Here is a 22,453-nt window from a genome sequence, read left to right on the forward strand (position 1 = left end):
GTTTGTGGATTTGTCATGGTGAGAAAACAAGTTTTATAGTTTTTGAAAAGCTTCACTTTTGATGTTTGAGGACTGGGAGCAGCTTTTTTTGATTTCAGGTGTCATTAAATATGGGAATTTTTGTGACAGGAGACAGGATCCTCTACCTGAGAGGTATTACTACTAGCTTACCACTGTTAGTTGGGCCTTGCCATCCTGTGATTTTGCTTTGGGGTTGGCTCACTTTTGTGGCGCAACCCTGAAGCAAATTGTTTATTTGCATTTAGTAAGCACTGCAAAGCTACTTTAAATACATAGCAACGCAACGCGGCACATAACGCTGTCTTGCTTACTTTGCTTCCCTTCGGCATTACATGATTGGTGCATGATAGTTCCCATGCATCTACCCATGTATTTTGATGTATATCCAGATTTATAACCTAGATCTGCACCAACATGGTGCGCCTGCCGGACAGAGGTGTAGCCAGGAGAAATATCTTTATTTCATCTCATCACTTCCTGTTTTCATGTGTGCTGTATTATGCAGCCCATATAGTACAAGAAATACTCCCTCATGACCTAAATGATATTACTTTCAGTTTCAAAATACATTTCAACTATGGGCTACTCAACCAAGAAATCAATAACATATCACAACATATTTATTTAGTTTGACCTTTTTTTTTCTTTGTTGTCATTCATTTATCTTTGTTTGTTTTCAACATTTATCAAAAAGACATATTTCTATAATTTATAATCGTCTCTATTACAAACTTATTTTCCACAATTACAGTCTATTCACACCCAGGCAGAAAACAACCCACACATACCACTCATACATACATATACATTACATCCATATCCCATCCACAACTCTACAAAGCTATTCCAATGTCCAGTTTAGTTGGTTTTTAGTCTCTATGCAGCCCATATAGAAAGGGGAACCCTTCCTGCACAAAAACAATCATGCCCATAATGCAGGCAGCCTTCCACTATGGTGCAAAGGGGCCTGCATTGGTGCTAGGCAGCACACAGTGAGTCCGCGCTAAGAGAGCAGATATATTCCATACCCTTGTAAGTATGAAGCATTTTAGCTCTCTCCATTTCATGCAACGCAGTACAACAAGTTCCCTTGCTGAGCCACGTTGAGTGAAACAATAGTAAATGTGCCCCTAAATGTATTTTGTCTGACCCAGGATAAGGTCAGGGAAAATGTTAAATAAAGGGTATTCTTATTAGATGTTGAATGAGGCATATACTAAGATGTCCCACGTAGCTCCACCAGGTAGATTCTCAAGTTACTTGCAGTTCTGAGAAACTGACCTTGGTAACTACTCATTACAAATCTCAAATGAAATGCATAGTCAAAAAATCTTAGAATTATTTACAAGGGTAAACATTTACTGTAGCTTTAGTTTAAATAATACATTAAATATTGGTCTCCTACATCAAGCACATGTGCTTAAGACTTCAGTAGGATGTGTCTGAACAGTATTGAAGCTTCAGCTCTATGGGCACATCTGGGGTTCAAGTCCATACCTTTGAATGTATTAACTCTGCTTTCTGATGGATACTTCTAACTCAGATCCTTCCCTTGCCAACACCCCCCCCCCCGAGTGGGTCCAGAATCTCTTGCAATAGTTCCTGTGCACCTGTGGGTGGCACTATGGCCTCCATCACAATTTCCTCCTGCCTCCAGACCTGAAGGTACAGAGCCACATATAGGTGTCACCACACACACTGTCAAGTTTGCACTAGAGTAAAACAAAGAACTATTACATTCTCAATGTCATGCTGGCTGCTTCAAAGGAAAGGCACCTTCTGTTGGTGAGAGCTCTTCTGGCTTCTCCGTGCCCGCAGGAGCCTTGAGGGTTTCCTCACAGGTAAAAGTGCAATGCAGAGTGCAGGTAGCCGGCCTCCAAAATACTGCGAGGAAAGAAGAGTCGTACAATTGAACTTCTTTGTTGCACTGTGGACCCCATGAGATCCCGGTTGAAGGCAGAGCTTTCCCTCATAAAATGGCTGATCAAAGATGGCAGACTCTTCAATGGGAATTACATGAACTGCCCAATTTAATATGTCAAAGGTCTTTCCAATGTGGTTGTTTTTCGGGTTTTTTTTGGCTTAGAAAAAGTATTACTTTTATTCAGTTCATTCCCTGATTTTCATTGTGCTTAAAGTCTACTAGCTATACATTTTTGTCTCTGTCTTTTCTCATCAGATTTGGATCATTCCTTGTGAAGTTTACCCTTTCTGTTGCATGGTGCAGCTTTTGCTATTTTTATTGTTACATTTTCCTGCAAGAGGTTTTGGATCAACTTTCTTGTAGATCTTTTGACTGTGACTCTATTGTTCCTGCTCGTTTTTTTCTTTCTTCCTGATGCAGGAGAGTTTGCTTCTGTGCTGATTCTGACCAATTAAATCTACATCATCAATCAAGATCTACACAGATTGGAAAACTATTGTTTCCCCTTGTGGGATTTTCCTTCTAGCTTTGACCTTCCGACGGAGACACCTGCCACCTTAAATATACATTTTTGTGCAGAGTGGACCCCTGGTTAATGGTGGGAGTCACACTTACGTCAGTATATGTTGATGGGCACTCAACGAACCTATATTGCATCCAGTCTTTGACATGCAATGATGTCAGATGCTCTTTTTCCATGCTCTTCTACTTGGATCCAGATCTCTGCTCCTACAGTTTCAGTTATTTTTACTAAAGTTTTTCTCCCAAAAATTATTCAACAATGTGGTGGGATGTCATCCTCTAAGACAACAGGATTTGAACCGTGCAGTGTTTGTGTCACAAGCAAGTGTCCCTGTCAGACCTTCACCACATCTGCCGTTGGTGTTTTGGTGCCAAGCATGACTCGAAGTCCTACAGCAAATGCTCTATGATGCAGCCGAAGGCCATCAGGGAGAAACAAGATACGCTCCACTCTTCTGAGCAGAAGAAATAGGGTCAGTACCACTCCAAGTATCAAGGCCATTCCTAGTCCTGCTCACCTTCTTCAGGTAAGTCTAAAACAAGGAAGCGTAAGAAATCTAAGTGAAGCTCTTACCCTTCGTGACGCTCCTGCTTCAGGGAGAGGTCTGATGGCTGGAGCTTGAAAAACCCAACTCCAGCTTCGACATCTGACTGATATGATTCTTGTTGTGGAGTTTAAGCGTCCAAAGTACCCTTGACTATAGTCAACTTCACAGCAAATTTCAACCTTCCAGGAATCTATGCTGCAGCTCTTCGAAATTATTGCAGACTTCTTGGAGCCATTGTTGCCTGAAGTCGGGTTTTTGCATGCAGATCTTCCCGAAGCAGACTGACCAGAGATTAAGTAAGCCCATGCCTTCTTTGGTGCCAGGCTGTGTTTCAACTTACTGTCACTTAATAAAATTCTGACTGAGCCCCTCATGGCCGCCGAGTCTGAGCCTTGTTCGGCCATGCCGATGAGTTGCCCTATTGCATGATGCAGACCTGCAACACATGATCCAACTTTCCTGACTCAGTATCCTGCTCGTGAGAGCCTTCTTGTGTAGGCTTCTACAATCAAAGCCAATCAAGTTCAGGTCCTTCAGTGGTGAATGCCAGATGACATGACGGATTAGCAGCTTCCAGTGGGATTCATCAGTGTGAAGAAAAGCAAATTTGGAAACGGACCTTATCACTATGATTTCATTTCAAGACCGGAGGCTACCATTATGCATAACGTCTTTTAATACCACTCCAAGCAGCACCTTTAAAGAACGTTTTAAACAAAATATAGAGCTAGAACATTATAGACACGCTATAGATATCTCCTGCATGGAATGTCCTTACTCTTATAAATTCTGATTCAAGAAAGTTAAGTACCATGGGAGAGAGTGATAACATGTGATTGATTGGGGGAGCGCTAGAGAGCCCGCTGCAAGATAGCTGCAGGAAAAGTGCTGCTCTGCCGGCTGGAATGACTATCCATCAAATATCAACAGAAATGGAGTGCATCTCTGTGATATAGCAACTGACTTTTAAATCGGAGCATGTACACGATGTGATACAACTGGCAGGATTGCGATACGCCGAGTGAAACTGAAGAAACCGTGGCGAGACACGCTATGGCCCGAAATTCAAAATGTCAGAATTCAACAAGGCCGATACGGAGCTGTTGGAATAGACTGTGCTGTCAGTGCACTGCTGCGGAAACTCCCAAGTACTGAATTGATGACTCGAACCCCACTGTCTGTACAAAAGCAGGGGGGGAGATCTAGGCCACTCACTGACAAAGCAGACGTGACGAGTGGAGCGGTGGCAGGTCCCTTGGCGCTAAACTGAACAGATGAGGCGAGGGCGCCCAACACAGCCGGTAAGAGTGGATGCCTCCAGATAAAGACCCAGGGCAGTGGATGAGCGCAGCAGGGCAGTGGGCAATGCAGCACACAATCGCCAGAGTAGCGTACATTGATTTGGACTCCGTTGCCAAAATATTAAATGCAAGAGAGAAAGCTGCATCCTTCAGTCAGGGTGGAATGTCCGAAGGTAAGGCATGGTGCGGCACAAAGAGGAGCAGGCCTAACACTATATAAGTCAAGGGAAATATATCCGTGCAGGTAAGGCGAGATGTGAACAAGACAAAATATGTGGAGATGATAGGTCTGTAAAGTGATCCCCTAATAGCGAATGTGGCAAATTACTGCAGCATAGTGGACTTGTGTTACGCTTTCCTGCACGTGGGTGGCGGAGCTGGTGGTGTGCGGCTGGGCCTAAACTGTGAGGTGCCCTAAAAAAGATTGGCAAGGGCAGCGTATTGATACCGACAATGCAAGCAAAGGGAAAGTGGAGCTGAGGCAGCCCACTCGGCGATTCAGTGTATGGACACATCATATGCGCCCAACAGAATATGTAAAAGAGATCACCTACAAACAAAGGCCTGCAGCCGGCAGCAGGCGAGGCATACCAAGGGACAACACAGAATATTGGCACCTGAACGTGGAGTTTGGACCTATGCTTCATCAGGCGCGCACTAAAGAAAATACGCCTACTTTCTTCAGGCAGTGAAGTGTAGTTGAAATCAAGGTGAGATGCAAAGGTGAGAGGGTCATGCGTGATGCTATGGAATTAAAAAACACGGACGTTGGGATAAAACGATTTGTGAGAAAGCCGGCCAGCACAAATAGGCATGTTTCCTGTATGTAAGCCCTAAATAGCGAACATGGTATATTGCAGCTGCATAACAGGTTCGTGAAACGGTCTCCTGCAAAAGAATACGTGTAGCTGAAAACACGCAGCCAGGTCTATGCCTAATGGCGCCAGCTACGCCTAATAATTGGCCTGCAAGGTATTGAATATAATAAATAAAATATTGCACCCAATTATCAGAGACTGTCCCCCTTGCACGAGTGACAACACATTTGAATATACAAAAAGTAAATAGCAGGTAACTGTGTAAACACTAGTTTAACTGAGAATTTCAGGTACAGACTTGGACAACACACCACAGAGAGAGGGAAAGCACTGAAGAGGAAGTAGCGAGCGACAAGAGGACCCAGATTACTCGCTCTACTAATAGACCTAATTAGAGCTCGTAGATCTAAGACCATGGGCAACACCAACAAACAGCAGACAAAACTGTCGTTTGCATCCCGTTAGGACCCCCAGATCCGCTGGAGCGAATGCAGGCACTGAGCTGGAGGCAGGACAACTAAGCAAATCAACTATGGAGCCACTCTATCTGCAATCCAACAAAGCTTGCAAGCTATAGATGGGAATATTGACCTGCTAACAATTTGTATGGACACCGGCTGTTAAACTAGATAAACAAGGCGAGTACCTAGACACTGGAGAGCAGCAAATCTCCTCTCTTGAAGATGAGTCCAATGCAACAGCGAGAAAATGCAGAGACATGGAAAAAATTATAGAGGTAATAAAAGTAAAAAATGAAGCTCTGGATGCGCGCTCCCGACGAAACAATCTACGAATCATGGGAATCCCAGAAAGCACCAACATGGACCGCCTTGAAAACTATATTGAAATACTGGTAAAACAAATATTTGGTGTGGAGAATTTCTCTCAAATGCTTATAGCTGAAAGAGCGCACCAATCACTATTCCAAAACTACCCCGGGGAACCTCGCCAAGACCTATAGTAGTAACATTTTTAAACTATAGAGATCATGATACTGGCAAGGGAGAAACAGCAGATTAACTACAAAGGATACAAAGTGTCGTTTTATCCAGACTTCAGAATGGCTGTTCAAATGGCACACAAGAAATTCGCCCCTGTCAAGAGGAAACTGCGTGAAATGTAAATTACATTCGCAATGGTGTATCCCGCAAGACTGCGCGTCATGCTTGAAGCCAGAACAAAGGTCTTGGCAACACCAAAAGCAGCCCAAGAATTTCTTAAGCAGTTGAAGTCAAAACAAACAAACTCAAGGAGGACTCCCTCCCCTGCACACTCGGAATCATAGGAAGCGTGGTGAGTCTCTTTAAACTGTTACACTCCCTATTAAGGTACTTTAATACATATTGGACTACCTTCTTCTGTGTAAGGATATAGTAGGGGGTACTGTTGTGTCGTGGATTTTGACAAAGAAGCAGAGACAGGTAAGGATCTTCTTTACTTCATTATTCTACAATCTGCTGAGCTGTGCCCATGCACATCTGTCCACGCTCTCTTCTTCCTCTGTAGTGTCCCCTCCCACACCCTTGACCGGATGTGGTGTCTGGTTCCCTCTGTCCTTTCTGTCTCTCGCAGGCCCCTAGTGCCCTGCCCCAGGTCACTACATCTCCCCCTTTGTCACAAAGAAGTGACAAGAAAAGTGAAACACAGAGATGTGTAGATAGAGATAGATGCAAGTCTGCTCGGGCACTGGTCGGTGTGCCTCCCATCATTACATTTCATGTGGAGAAGTGTGGCTCAGGGGTTAGAGGCGGCAGACCCGGAAGCTGAGATCGGCCCTGGACCAGGGTTCAATTCCCCACCTCGGCAGGTCTTGGCTAAAAAATTCCACCGACTCGATAATTCTCGCTCCGGTGCCTACTCGACTCACGGGTTCACACTCTGCGACTCCGGGCAATAGCTTGCTTAATCTCCACAACGGCCCCTCGCGGTGGGATGCCTGGCTTTCACCTTGTGGATACCCTGCCGGGGTTATCTCACAGGGGAATACCAGGACGGGTTCCCTAAGCAAGCGCTTAGATACCGACCTCGGTCAGTGATTTGCGCTATATAAATACATGTACATTTACATTTACATTTCTTCTATTATCTTTTTGGCCATCTGCATGCTATTCTCGGACCGGCCTCCATCTGTTGCTCTTCTTGTTGTTCCTCACCATTGTCTCTTTCCTTCCTCCTGTTGTGTTCCTGCTCTTCTTGTTCTGCTGTGTCCTTATCTTGGTCTTCCCCTTTTTTCTCTTTTAGTTCTTTGAAATGTGAGCTGTTCCGTGTTATCCTCTGGTGTTCTGACTCTGCCATGATCATTGGGCCCTTCACCTTTGTTACTATGAGGGGGTCTTTGGAAAACATGCTGTCAGATTTTCTTTGTTGTTGCTGACGCACTACCACTGTGTCTCCTTCCTTTAGGTCTGACGAGCTGGCGTGTCGCTTGACGTCTGCGTATCTTTTCATCTTTTCTTTCACCTCTCTGTCTTTTGCTGCAATGTTGCTGTGATCTGGGGCCATGGTTGCTTCTATTTGTGGTAGCCTCGTTCTACTTCTTCTTCCCAGTTCTAGCTATGCTGGGCATCTTCCTGTGGAGTTGTTAGGTGTGTTTCTGTAGTCACGCAGGGCCCGATTCACAGAATGAACTTAAGACTCAATCCTAAACTTACTACTATTTTGGTATTCACATAATGCACTTACTACTTTTGGCATTCACAGAATGAACTTACTACTTTTGGTATTCACAGAAGTTAGGATTTTGTCTTAAGTTTGTCTTAAGACAAACTTAAGACATATTTAAGACAGACTTAAGTTAGGATTTTGTCTTAAGTCTGTATTAGGCCTGTCTTAAGTTTGTCTTAAGTCTGTCTTAAGTCTGTCTTAAGTTTGTCTTAAGACAAACTTAAGACAAAATCCTAACTTCTGTGAATACCAAAAGTAGTAAGTTCATTCTGTGAATACCAAAATAGTAGTAAGTTTAGGTTTGAGTCTTAAGTTCATTCTGTGAATCGGGCCCGCAGTACTTGGCACAGAGCTTGGCTAAGTGATATCTGCACAAGCTTGGCCCTTTGAACTGCCTTTTTGATGTTCCCTATGAACCTCTCCACCATTCCATTCGCTTGAGGCCAAAGCGGTGTTATCTTCCTGTGGTTTATTTCTAAATATGCCATGAATCTGCAGAAGTCTACTCCTGAGAATGGAAGACCATTGTCTGTTTTTAGTGTTTCTGGTGAACTCTATGCTGCAAATATGTCATCCAATATTGGTAGTGTCGCTGTTGCTGATGTCGACGGGACGGGACGTGTCGTACTTTCGGGAACCGTGAGTATTCGGCGATGACCACAAGCAGGTAGTTGCCTGTGTCCAGGGGCCCAAAGAAATCAGCTGCTAGTGTTGTCTATACCGCTCTTGGAAGTTCATACATCTGTAGTGGTTCATGCCTAGCCCATGGTCCTGTCACTTGACAGTGGTGGCATGTCGATATGGTTTCTTCTACCATGCAGTCTAGACCAGGGAACCATACTTTTTCTCTTAGCAGTTTCTTCATTGCTGCTACACCTCGGTGTGATTCATGAGCCAGATTTACCAGTTGCCTCCTGAGTGAACTAGGTATCACTATTCTTGTCCCTCCCATCATTATTCCTGTGTGTGTCTCTGACAGTTCTTCATGGATCTTCTTTAGAGCTAGCACTTCTTCCTTGCATACTCGTGCTCCCCGGGTGCAATTATTGTTAATGGGCCTCCATCTCTGCCTTCTCGTTATCTCCATAGCCATTTGCAGCGTGGCATCTTCATTGATCTCTCTTGTTATCGGTGCTGGTGTGTTTTGTTTTAGTACGAAATTGAGGTATTCTTCTGCTATTGATGTCGTCTCGTGGGCATGGGGTAATGGGTGTCTCGGCATGTAGTCTGCCGGGTTGTGTTTTTTCCCTGACTTGTGCACAATTGTGAAGTCATTGTCCATTATCCTTATGTCCCAGCGTTCAATCCTGGGTGGCCTTTTGGCTGACGGGCTGCCATAGATCGTCACCAGCGCCTGGTGGTCAGTTATGAGGTGAATGACTTCCCATAGATAAACATGTAGTAGTGTTCATATGCCCATACCATTGCTAAGCTCTCCTTTTCTGGTTGCGAGTATGCCTTTTCAATGTCTGTTAAGCTTTTGCTTGCATATGCGACCATTTTTCGTTGTGATTCTCTCCCTGACAAGTGCTGCCCTAGTATTGCTCCTAGTCCTACTGGGCTGGCATCGACAGTCAGTTCTGTGCAGAGTAGGGGGTCAAAGTAAGCCAGATGTTCCACAGTCACCACTGCTTGTCTTATTTTCTCAAATGCCTTGTTGCATTCCTGAGACCAGATGAACTTCTGTCCTTGTTTGGTCAGTTCTCTGAGTGGTGTGCTCACTGTGGCGAAGTCCTGTATGTACCGCACACAGTAGCTGGCGAGGCCTAGGAATGATCTTACTTCTGCAACATCCGCGGGGATTTGCATTCTTCAGTATTTCAACTTTGCTGGGAGATGGCCTCATCCCATGTTTGGAGAAAATGTGTCCAAAGAACACTAGTTCCCCTCTCCCTAGCTCACATTTCTCTCCATTCAATGCTAGACCCGCTTGCTCTAATTGTGTGCACACTTGACGCAATGCTGTGTCATGTTCTTTGTCTGTTTTTCCAAATACCAGAATGTCATCACTATACTTTAGGCTGTTCTGTACCGGACTTATCACTTGCCGTATTGTCTCCTGGAATATCTCTGCTGCCGATGGGATTCCAAAACCCAGTCGCTTGTATCTGAACAGAATCATGTGCGTAGAGAATGTTGTGATGTATCTGGACTGGTGGTCCAGTTCTAATTGATGGTACCCTTTGCACAAGTCCAGCTTTGAGAACCGGCAGGCCCCGGCGAGCAGCTGATCATGTCGTTTAGGTGTGGCCCCGGGTGACGTTCCTTTGCGATTGCAGTATTTGGGATCCTCATGGCCACACAGTTGCAGATTTTTTTAGGTGTTCTACTTCGGAACTGCCACAATCGTAGACACCCACGGCGTTGGTCCTTCAGCAGGTTCAATTATATCTCGTGCCAGTAAGCTAGTTATTTGCTCCTGAACTTGTGGTTGTAGGTGTATGGGTACTCATCTGTGATGCTGGGCTACCAGCTTGATTGCTTCATTGATTTTAATGTTATCTGTTTTCCTTTCAGCTTACCCAGCCCTTTTAGGATGGCTGGGTATTCTTAGAGGATGTTCTCAGTTTCCGACATGTGATATGTCATTGCTAGTTGCCCCATCACCTGGGCCGTCACATTGCTTGGCATGGAGCTGGGATGTCACCTTTAAGTGCATGTATTTCTTCTTGGTAGGACCTGCCTTTGTATGTCAAAGTCTCCGTAAATGTTCCCATATTTTCTACTGGTCTTTTTGAGCCCCACATGAACACATCCATGGTTGACGGTGATAGCTGTGGTTTCACTCTCATTTTCTGGTATTCTGACATGCACATGATGTTGCATGTTGCTCCACTGTCAAGCACAAACTTAGCTTGGTGATTCCCTACGCCGATGTCCACAGTGGTGTTTTTTTTATTTGTTGTTTTTCCACGAGATGAACGTGCTCTACCTCTTTGGGTTCTCTGGGTGCGTCTGACATTAGATATATTCTCGCCTCCCTCACCGTGCTGCCGTTTCTTCTGACTAGTTGGAGGAGCAGCGATTTGCCTTTTCCATGTGTCGTGCGTATCTGTTGCTGGTCATCCGTTGCCTCATTGTTCAGCCACTCTCACTTCTGAATTGCCTGGTCATGCAAATGCTTGAAAAATGATTGTCCCTGTTCCACTTTCTGCACTTCTGACCCATTGCTGGGCAGGCACCGACATGTGGGAATTCAAGGCCACATCGGTAACATGTTTGTTCGCCCTTCTTTGGTGGGACCGGTGCCTGGTATTCTTTCTTTTTGAAATTTCCAGTGAGCAATGTTCCTTCAGAATGCGTGCTCTGAACTCCACTGACTGACAACATTCGATGATGCGCAGTCTTATTGCTTTCTCATTGTCAAATTTGTCAAATTCGCAGTATGTGACCAGTTTTCTCAGTCTCGTTGCATCCACGCTCTCTTCTCCTTGCTGGCATACAGTATTGAATGTGTATCTCTCAAAGTCACCATTTCGTTGGTGGTCAAATTTCTGAGTGAGACACTTTAACACTCCCTTGTCATCCGCCGTTTGACGGCGGGGAATGTCAACAATAGATCCTCTGTTTCATCCCCTGCGAGATTCAGAAGCAGGTGCAGTTGCTTGCTATTCGGGCAGTCCGTGGCACTCATGTAGTGCTCACATTTTTTGATCCATCTTTCCCACCGGATGCCCGCTTGCGCTCCGATAGGCTGAATGGTAGAGGCCTGCAGAAGATTGCTTGTGTGCTCTGTTTTTCATCACTGTCGCTAATTTCTTCCTTGGGACTTTCCACTGATCTTCCTCTTCTATTTTCTTTATTTTTTTTATTGTTCTTTTATTTCCTTCTTATTGTGCTTTATTTCTTTAATTGTTCCTTTATTTCCTTTTTACTGTGCTTGGTTTCTTTAATTGTTCCTTTATTTCCTTTTTACTGTGCTTGGTTTCTTTAATTGTTCCTTTATTTCCTTTTTATTGTGCTTTGTTTCCCTTGTTTCCGTCTTCTTTTCACTATCTATTTCAATGGCCGCCTGACTTGCCTTTTTCTATATTTTGACCTCCACAATCGAAGGGGCCGATAATGCTCCCATTCATCGTTCACAATGTAGTTGCCAAACATATCCCTCCAGATCCATAGACCATCTGTCCCCCATCAAAGATAGCTCCTGTTGGGTGGTAAAGGCCCAGTCATTGATCGCTTGTATTTGTGTTGCCCATTAACATAATCGCAGGTCTGGGAGGGCAATACCACCCTCCAGGGGCTTTCTGGAGAGAGATGTCTAGGCAGTTCTCGTCATCCCTCCCACAGCAGGCCTTGTGTCACATCAGCTACTGAACAAAATAAATTGTCTGGGACCTCAGATTGGGCATTTTGTCACATATAGAGGAATTGCAGTAGATAGATCATAATTTTGAAGGCAGCTTTGCCCATCAGGGATAGTATACGTTTCCTCCAAAATCCTGCATCAGCTCCTGTATGATTAAAGGATTTTAGCCAAGTTTTCAAGGAAGAATAATTTGTGGTTCTTTGTTATAAATAGCTGAAGGTATGTGAATCCCCTGGGCTTCCATCTTGGGGGAGGTAGTTCCAGGCCCACTCCTCATTGCCCTCTGATAGTGGGAATGAAATTGTCTTTTTCCCATTATGCGAATCCCAAATATGAACCAAACACCTCTAGGATTCCCAGTACTCTGGGGGTGGAACACTCTGGGTCAGCCAGATAGAGGAGCATGCTGTCTGCGTAGAGGAAGACAAAATCCTCCATTGCATACCCCATGTCAATACGTCTCTTCACTGCCAGCGGGTCAATGGTTCAATCGTTACCACGAAGAGTAATGGGGATAGCGGGCATCCCTGTTGGGTGCCTCTGTCTAGTTCAAATTCCCTGGAAAAGGCTCTATTCACCTTGAATATAACTATGGGTCTTTGTACAATAATTTCTCTAGTCAGAAACATTGGGCCAGTCCCTATTTTGGGTAGTAGTGCCATTATATAGGGCCACTCAAATGAATTAAATGCCCTTTTTGCATCCAAAACTAGCAGGATGGCTGGTTCATCGATCCGGTCGCAGTAAGCTAGGCATGTAATGCATGAAGCCCAAATAATAGGGAGCCACCAGTGTGTCTACCTCCTTTATCAGGCGATTGGCCAGAACTTTTGCCAAAGCCTTGATTTCTATATTTAGCAGTGATATTGGCCTATAGGAGGTGCAATCTTCCCGTGGCTTCCCTTTCTTGTAGATCAGACTACTGCCACCCATCGTAGGTCTCAGGGCAGGGTGCCTTCTCTCCTTACTCTGTAAAACATTGCCTGAAACGACCCCACTACTTGGGATCTAACACATTTAAAGAATAGGGCGGCAGGCCATTGGAACCCAGGAATTTGACACTTTTCATCTGAGCCAATGCATTAGATATCCGACAATCCATAATTTCCACGTCCAGAGAATGACTCGTTTCTTCCTGGAGTCGGGGAGCTGGTATAACATTAATAAAGTTCTCCAGGTCTCTCGTATGCCTGATAGAAGTCCCTGTGTGTATGGTGGATATTCACCTTTCCCCTTCCTCTTTCTCAGCTAACCATGGTAATAGTTTGCCTGCCTTGTTGCCCACCTAATATAGCTTGACCTGTTTCACACTAAATTGCATCTTCACCTCCTGGTGGACAAGGTTTCTCAGGCCTTCCCTCATCCCTTCTATCATGTATGCTAGCCTCGGGTGGGAGCTTTCACATAGTCTGCCTCTCGTAATAAATTAGATTCTTATTCCCTGGCTTCTCTATCTTTCTCTTTCCTCTTTCCAGACACATGTGCAATGAGTTGGCCTCGTATGACTGTCTTACATGCCTCCCATAGGTCTATCTCAAATTCTAACATGCTTGTGTTTTCTTCAAAGTAGAGGATTGTGGTCTCAATGATCAGCTTTCTGGTGTTTCAATCAGTTATGTTCAATGGGTCTAGCTTCCATTCCCCCTTTTCCACTCGATTGTCTGTTGCCAAGTATGTTACTAGGGACGAGTAGTCTGAAATTGCACATGGTAAGGTGGTTGTATGGCTGAACCTGCCCAATTGATGACGTGTTGTCAAAACTTCATTCAGACCTGCATCAAACGAACAGCAAGGGGTAATTCAGAACAAAACTTAAGACCTGGCTCTTTACACATTAGTCATCTAACACTCCTCCACCCCTTTTAACTGGTAAACAGTGCCAAGACACTCTCTCATTTTCATATAATTTAATTTCAAATAGTCTAATCTGGACATACAGTGCATATTATTAGAGGTAAACCTGAACCGTTGTGTCCCGGGTTCTCCTCCCAACAAAGGTCTGCAAACCCCAGTGGGTCAAGAAAGGAGGCAAAAGGTAAATCAGACCTTGGTCTCTTCCTGGAAGCGGTCATTCTGCCTAGGTTTCTATGGAGGGTCAGGTTGAGGTCTGCTCCAATAAGGAGTGTGGTTTCTACATCTCTGTTATACTTCCTCTCATTTTGTCCAACCCCTCAGTCTGCAACACTACGGGAAAATACCAGGACACGAGCAACAGGTTATCTCTGTTCCAACATCCACTCACTGCTGCTTGGCCTCAAAGCGTGTCCACCCATGTTTGGGTCACTTGTAGTGGGAGAGATTTACAGACCAGGATACCTTGCCTGAATCCTGCATGTGCTAGCAGACTATATGTGCCGTAATCCAAGACCTTGCAGCTGTTGCACGCAAGACACGCTTCCTGTAGTAGGGTTTCAGGGTTTTGTGCAGATAGGTATTTACACATTACTTCACTGTTCAGTTTGTTGCCTAGGCCATTTATGTTCAAAGGATAATACCTTGGGTGTCAGTCCGGGCAGGGTTGGGGGTGGGGGAGTGGAGTGTGCTGTGGTGTAAATTCTGCCATTTGTGTCTACCTCTGTGCAGTGCTTCCATATTTAACCTATTTGCCGTCGCTGTGCAGAAATAAAAATGGCGCATGCATGGTTCGGATGGCCCCCGTCCGTCCTCCGACACATCAAAGAGGTTAAGTTATGACTCAGTATGCCGCTAACTCTCCCTCCAACCCCATGGTCAACTCTCAACCTCCTCATGCTGTGGAACTGAAATTAACCGCCACCCCAAAGCTTGAGGTGCTTGTTGCCCCAACATTACAACTTGAAACATATTTTTTTTAAATAAGTGATAATCACACTACTAAGTAGGGGGGTGTGGCCCTCTGAAAACCTCATATTTCTCTTTTTATAGCAGACCCCAATAAGTTACTTCCCAAGCAGGCCACCAGTTCTGTGTAGACAGAGTTGCCGGATAGGTGGCAGACATATCCACTATATTGTCCGCTGTTATTGGAGTGATGACTGGTAGGGGTGCATCCTCTGAATCTTCTTGGGAGTCCTCGGATTTGCTTTTTTTGTTTACTCTAAGTCCCTCATCAATGTCGCCCACTTGTTGCCCGTGTCCAGGGAATGGTGGTATTGTATATCAGCATCTAGTTTTGTCTGTTTCAGTCTCCGCAGGAACTTTGTTAGAGGCCGCCCTCAGGCGTCTGTGTGGCCTGCCTTTTGACCTCTGTCACTGTCATTCCATGAGTTGGGCTGCCTCCCGAGATTCTGGGAGCGGATAGCCTTGCATCTTGAGCTAGTTCCATGCCACAGAGGTCTATGCAAAGAAGTGTGACTCTCCCTTATGTATTATTTATAGTTTCGCAGGAAAGAACAGGGTATATTTTAGGTTTAATTTCTGGAGCAGGGGTTCGCTGTTAAGATGGTTCCCCTTTGACACTGTACTGTGTAGGTGTAGTCTGGATATATGCTCACCGAGCTTCCTCCTATATGTCATGGGCCACGAGTTTGTACTACTTGTAGGATATGATCACTGTCTAGGAAATTGAGAAGTCTGTCTACTATCGGTCTAGGTGGTGCCTCTGTCACCGATGGTCTGCTTGTCACCACTTGCACGCTCCCGACTGAAGATTTTGGGGGCCTTGCACCCAGCACTGTTGAGAAGAGCCAGTCCTCCAAAAACAGCTCCATGCTCAGGTCTTCAGATTTTTCTGGCACTCCCACCAACTGCACAATATCACGCTGGGAACGTCCTTTGGCATCTTCAACCTTTTTGTGTAAGTGCTCAATTTTTTTCTGTAGGGCATGAGTCTCTTGTGACTTTCTGTGACTTTAGGTTCCAGCCGGGCCAGCATAGTTTCAGTTTCCCCTACTCTGTCTCCCAATTTCTTATGGTCGGCCTGCGGGGAATCCAGGGTTAGGGCCACAACATCAATTTTTTGTTCCAAGGCTGTCTTGGTGTCCCGTATGGCCGCTAGGATTGTTGCTGTATGGAATTCTAATCCTTGTTCAGTCTCTGCTAGTGCCTGTCAGTAGGTGTTCTCTCCACTGGGGGTGGTGTTGGCCCTTTTTCAGTGCCTTTGGTTGCAGCATATGCTCCGCTCAGTTTGCTCCTATATCTGCCCGTGGCCCACCCTGGGGGGGTTTCTGAGTGGACTGGTGCCTCACGTCTCTATAGAAATGTGTGAGGCTTCTATCCCAGTGGGGCCGCCATACAGTCAGAACCACCACCCTAGGCCTCTGCCCCCAGTAGACCGACTTCCCAGCCCCCTTAGGCCTGGCTCAAATAAGAGGGTAGGCCTCTCACAGGCAATCACTCCCGCTGTCCCACAGGCATGAGCACCCACAGCCCAACTCTGAGGCTGCGATGGTCAGTGGGCTCTCTCCGTGTATTTAGGGTGTCTAAACTATTTACTATCCCCCAGTTTTGGGAAGTTTAGGGGGCCCTCGTCAGGCAAGCTTGTGATGGTGTAGAAAGTAGGAGGCATCCCACATCCACTCATCGCTCCTCTCCATCCTTGCATAGTGCTGTACTTCAGGGGCTGCCACTAATTCCTTCATATGGGCCCCAATTGGGTTGTGGCTCCACAGTCTCCCCAGGGCTCAGCAGAACTGTTCCCAGCATCCTATCCTCAGAGGCCTGAGGGCGCCCAGTGGGCCTCCTGCTGTCAGCATGGGGCCTGCACTGTAGCAGGCAGGCCCATGGTTAGTGCCGCCCACCAATGCTTCACTGTCGCACTCCAGGTGGTGACCAAATCCCCCTGCTGGTGATCACACCGTTCTGCACCCACAGGAGTGTTAGCAGCCCTCAACTTTAGACCGCAAGGTTCCTATTGCAGTTGGCCTAGAACAGGACAGGCCTTCCTGCTCTTTTTCATCTCTGGGGCCATTGCCATCAGGTGGGGCCTTGCAGGGAGAAGCTCCCACTGTGTCGCCGGCACCTGCTTCCCCTGGGCCTCGTCAAAATACAACCAACCACTTCTATCAATTGCCCGGACCACAGCCACTGGCTAGTCGTGGTGGCAGTCTGGGGGCAGCAGGAGAACTGTTTGCAATGGGCCATTCACTAGAGCTAAAAGCAGCTCAAGCAGCCATCTTCCACACCTCCTCTAGTTGGGTTTGATGCCATGCTCTCAGTGAGCTGCGAGTGTATGATTTAGGTGCCCGAGAGGTCTGCCAAATGTCCTTTACCACATGCTTATGCATCTCTTTTGTGAGTAACATTCCCCTCATCTTGCAATTAGAGATAGTTTAGGCCTATTCCACTATAGTACATGTGGGCACTGTGTTGGATGTATGGGAAATGCTGTGTCTAAAGTGCACAACTGGCTGTGTGTGTGTATATTCATGTTTGTGTGACTAGTTGGTTTCATGGTGGGTGCATTTACAAGTCAGCCAGAGAAATATCCCAAGTGATTACCACTTCAGGCAGAGCACAAGTGACCAGGAGTTCTGCATCCAGCACTAACACACCTAGACAAATCAAGTGCTGGTCCAACTGATGGGGTCAGGGGCTACAGCCAAAGGCACACCCATCCCCACACAACCCACACCAACACCAAGGTGGGCATACTCACTACATCCAGCTGGCCCAGAGTCTTCTCTGCCACCAGGGACACTCAGGAGCCCCACTCCAGCCCTTGCGCCACACTGCTCTCCTCTTTTACCACTGGTTTAGAACAATTGGTGAATGTGAGCAAATTTGTCCCTGGAACTGGAGGATAGTGCTATGGAAAAGGACATGGTAATCTTTATTCCCTATACCAAAAAATCTGGTAAGTGCATGGTGCAAGGGAGCAATTACCAACTGGAATCCGTAATTCTGGAGCCAGTAATTTCAACCCTCCCTGCACCGTGCAACTTGTAATCTAACAATGGTGTAAACCAAGGCAGAATGACAACCTGCCAAGGCAGAAAGACAACCTAGCACTGTGCATGTCTGACCTAATGAGCATAATCAGGCCCACTGATGCAGATGTTAAGCAAACACCTATGTAGTATTTTCAAAGTAGAGATATTGCCTTCTACTGTAAACTTGTACAAAGCCAAGCATGGCCACCTATGGGGTGTGATGCAATGTAGGGACAGTAGCCCTAAGACAAATATCAGTGACAGGCAGCTAGGGATTTACCACCACAACCATTAATGTGAAATGTGCATTATTTTTCAAATTCTGTACCGCCAGTATCCTACTTTGGCACACCTGTTATCACCTGGCCTAGACATTCCAAGACACCTCATCACTTGCTTGCAAAATATTGAGGGGGAACTGAGTCTCAGCCCAAGAATGCCTGTTCTAATGTGGTTCCAGTGCATTCCCGCCAATTTCCTGTGGTGGATATCAAAGGCAAGTCATTTCTTCTAGTGGCTGACAGCTTTTACATAGATGTTATGCTTGTCTGGGTTTTACGAGAAGAAAATGCTCAGTGCATTTTGCCCTTATTTGGAGCTATATGTGAATGTCTTATGTGTTCCTCAGTATCATTCATGTCACCAGGACTTCTATTTCTAAAGTATTTTTCCTTGGCTCTAATGCTGATATTCTTTGAAGTTCAAAATAAATATAAACAAAGGTCTCTCTGGCTACTGCACATTTCTTACCAGGTCAATCCTGTTGGTTCTCCAGAGAACAGGGATCTCTCGAAATTGCCTGAACATACCCTTTAGGTTCACAACCACAACAGCCGCCAAGACTGCCTGGAAAGGAAAAGAACCAGAGGGCATTAAGTCATGAAACAATATATTAGTGCATTAATTTAATGAATGAAGTCAAACTGTTAACAGGATATTCAATAACAATGGTAGACACAGGCAGTTTGGGTGTCTATGAAAGAAACAAAGAGGGGACTATTATGAAATAGATAACTCAATCACAAGGCAATGATATCTACAAATAAAGCAAATCTGTAGTACACATATAAAGTGCAACATTACCAAATGGGCAGCATGTCAAGCTTTTCATTTTTGTATTTCCGAGTCACCACCTCTCCTTCTACACCCCGACCAGACATCTCCGCTCCGCCCATCTGGCCACTATTCCACAGATCTGCAAGACCTTGGCTGGAAGAAGATCCTTCCCCTACCTCACTGAAAACGACTTGGAACTCACTGCCTCTGTGTCTCAGGAAATCCCCATCACTGTCTCAATTCAGGAAGGACCTCAAGACCTGGCTCTTCGTCTGAACCACAGAATCCCCCCATGCCTTGAGACCCTTATGGGTGATTAGCCGCACTCTACAAAAACCCTGATTGATTGAAGTCACTCTTATTGTTCACCATTGAAACAGTCTGGCTGTCTCCACCTTGTCATTAAAACTCAGTTTTAAGCATCCAATGTTTGCATCTATTTTTCCAGACTTAAGAAGGTGTTCTGCGTAGGTGGGGACCATCTCAAATGTCAAACATTTCATATTGACATAGGATATGGAGCTAAATACAGTGCACCTCTCACAGTGACATGCTCTACTGCTAGGCTCTCTCTTGTGCTAGAATGGCTCTATAGTAGGCTGCAAATTTGGAGTTGGTAGTTTTCTAATTATCTTTTCACATAAATTCAATTCATAGTTGGTTCCTTGATCTTGCTGGATGATTGTCTTCTATCTGTATGAAGCTGATGTGAGCAGTGATTTTAATTAGTCTATTCATAACGCGTATTTGTAAAGAGCGCATTCACCAAGATGGGTCCCTTATTGCTGAATAACAGATGTGATCACGAGGTCAAGCACAGGCCCCTACAGTGGACACATTAGTCCTCTAAGACACCAGACCAGAGACAACACTAAAACTTGCACATCTATGAAAGTCCTCATCAAAATTGCTTCTAGTACAAGCCACTCACCTCAAAAGATCTTGAACCATAGACTCAAGCATATGTTTTTAAAGGGTTTCCTCAATTTTTAAATCGAAAATGGATTGTGTAAATAGCCTGAAAATGACTCAACTCTCAGACTTTCCCCTCCAGACTTTGTTAATATGATGTGCTCCATCAAAGCATCAAAGAATGCTTTGATACCCGTCATTGTTGTGCAGATAATTCTGAAATGGTGTTCTGTCACAGTATCAAGTTGTAAAAATCATCCTTCCAGAATATCGACCACATCAATATCACTATATTATTAAGTGAAGCATAGAAATCAACACTATTAATGGTTATTAAAATTATGTCAAATTAACAATTGGGATATGTTATGCTTGGTGCACAGTATTCTATCACGTAGTTCAATCATTTCTGACATTACTACACCTATTCTTCTTAAACACCTAAGACACCCCAAAAACATTCCTTAAACCCGCAACACTTATGGATATGATGTTCCATAACAAGATAAAAATATTTTGCTGCAGAAAAAGTCTTAAAACATATTATTTTAAATCCACATTCACCCTATCTTCCAACCAGGCATGGCCAAGTGTGGAGTCAGGCCAAATAACGCAAGTCAATTATTCACTTCTCTTTCAATTATTTGTTCATTCATATTAGTCCTCTGGACACAAATAACAAGTGGTCATCATTTATATGGCTCCGTCCTGGCAAATGTGTTTAATATTCAGAATATTACCATACAAGGAGTTCTAAATGAAACTTATTGCCAGCCTTCCATTTTGGTGATTTTACAAAAATTATTTAGGCATTCTCATTTACAAAATAGGGCATTCTGATGGACAATGAATTGTTCATAAATGGTTGCAAGTGCATTGGGAGATTTCAGCACCTGTATCAGTTTATTCATAACCACAAATAGCATGTTGCTTGGAACCCATGTCTGAAGATTTAATCAATTTTCATTATATTACCCACGTCTTGATGTCCACTTGCAAAAATCCGAATTCAGGACCACATTTTGATCTTGGCGGATGGGTTACTCCATCACAACGGTGATGGCTATCCCGTCTACTGAAATTTAAATCCCATAGGATATAATAGGATTTATATTTGACAGATGTGATATCCGTAACCGTTGTGACAGAGAAACCCATCTGCCTTGACCAAAATAAGGCCCTTGGTCTTTTCTAATTCTTACAGTAGATGAATTAATTGCTGTAACCTTTGCATATCCATATTTAAAGGCAAAGCAAAGAATAGTTTTTAAAATAATTTTTCAGAAAATATGGAATACTATTATTTTATAACAAAGTTAAATTTCATGTAGTTCACATTTCTAATCTATTTTAACCTAAGAATAGGTAATATGTCATTTAAAATCCAACCACATTTTTCACACAGTTCTTTAGACTTTTCAAACCCTATTAGGAGAATCCCCAAACTAGGAATTTGTTCTGCTTTAAGTCTTTTAACGATTGATGGACCGCCAGCCTTTGATGCCTAATTGGCAAGAATAACATTTGCTGAAAGGAAACGGCTTTTGGTGCAGATTCTTTCTAGATTCTTGCTTCTGTATAAAAATAGACATATTTACTATTTTGCAACGTTTTACGGAACTTGGCTGAGGGAAACACAGCTTCAGCTCTCTGTGTATTTTTCTGTTTCACCACATTACCAGAGAAAAATCTTCTATAGTTATCCATCTTTACCCTTGTGGTAGATTGTTCATCAACCAGTCATTGGCAGTGTAGTAACTAATGAAATCTGTGTCACAGAGTACATTGCAATGGCCGATGTCCACAGTGGAATTTCCACCGGTATGTAGAGGCACTCTGGACATGCCCCTAACAAGGAGATGCACTGAGAGTACCCCAATTCTCCAATCTCAGGGTTTCTAAGCATAAGAGGAATTTTTGGTATGGATCTCTTGTTTCTACCATCTTCCCACTTTGCTGTTTTTAGCAGTTAATTACTCAATATCTTTGAGGCTTTTCAGCTCTAAATACTGCAAGATTTACCAGCAGGTAATTTGGTAGTTTTGCTTGGTCAGAATGGTAGTGGTCCTTGCATAAATTTGGAAAGTGACACAATTTCACTCACACCAAAATTACCAGATTTTGGAAGACTCTACATTATTAAGCTCATGTAAATCAGGCTTGTTGTCTTTAGCACCAAACATGCAACATATATCCTCCACTGTGACCAAAAACACAAGAGTCCTGTAGCTTCTCAAGAAGCTAATATTGTATAGGGCCTTGGTGGAAGGATACAGCATGCTGGCTGCCAGCAACCAATTAATCCACTGAGTTGGCCCTGATTGTAACACAACACATATACTGTTTGAATGTAGCCCTTTTGTAATGTAGTGACGTTTCCACACAGGTGAATGCAACCCATGCAAAGCCCATCAGGTCACCTCCACTGCAGCAAAAGGTGTCAATATTCATCACAAGGCAATGCAATGATCATTAACGCTGTTTCTGTATTTATTGGTCTTAAATAGAAAGTAGGTCATACTGCATCAT

General features: G+C 44.4%; 1 protein-coding gene across 2 annotated transcripts in view; it reads right to left on the reverse strand.

Moving 5' to 3' along the window:
• LOC147693063 (solute carrier family 26 member 6-like) overlaps positions 1-22,453 on the reverse strand; it is a 240,761-nt gene that overhangs the window by 77,976 nt on the left and 140,332 nt on the right. For both annotated transcript variants that reach the window (XM_086936875.1, XM_086936874.1), the window contains exon 12: positions 18,707-18,802. In XM_086936875.1, coding sequence (XP_086793001.1) covers positions 18,707-18,802 — 96 coding nt within the window. The remainder of the gene's footprint in view (positions 1-18,706; positions 18,803-22,453) is intronic.

The sequence above is a fragment of the Lissotriton vulgaris genome, chromosome 9, assembly GCF_964263255.1.
Source record: "Lissotriton vulgaris chromosome 9, aLisVul1.2, whole genome shotgun sequence".
Lineage (NCBI taxonomy): Eukaryota > Metazoa > Chordata > Amphibia > Caudata > Salamandridae > Lissotriton > Lissotriton vulgaris.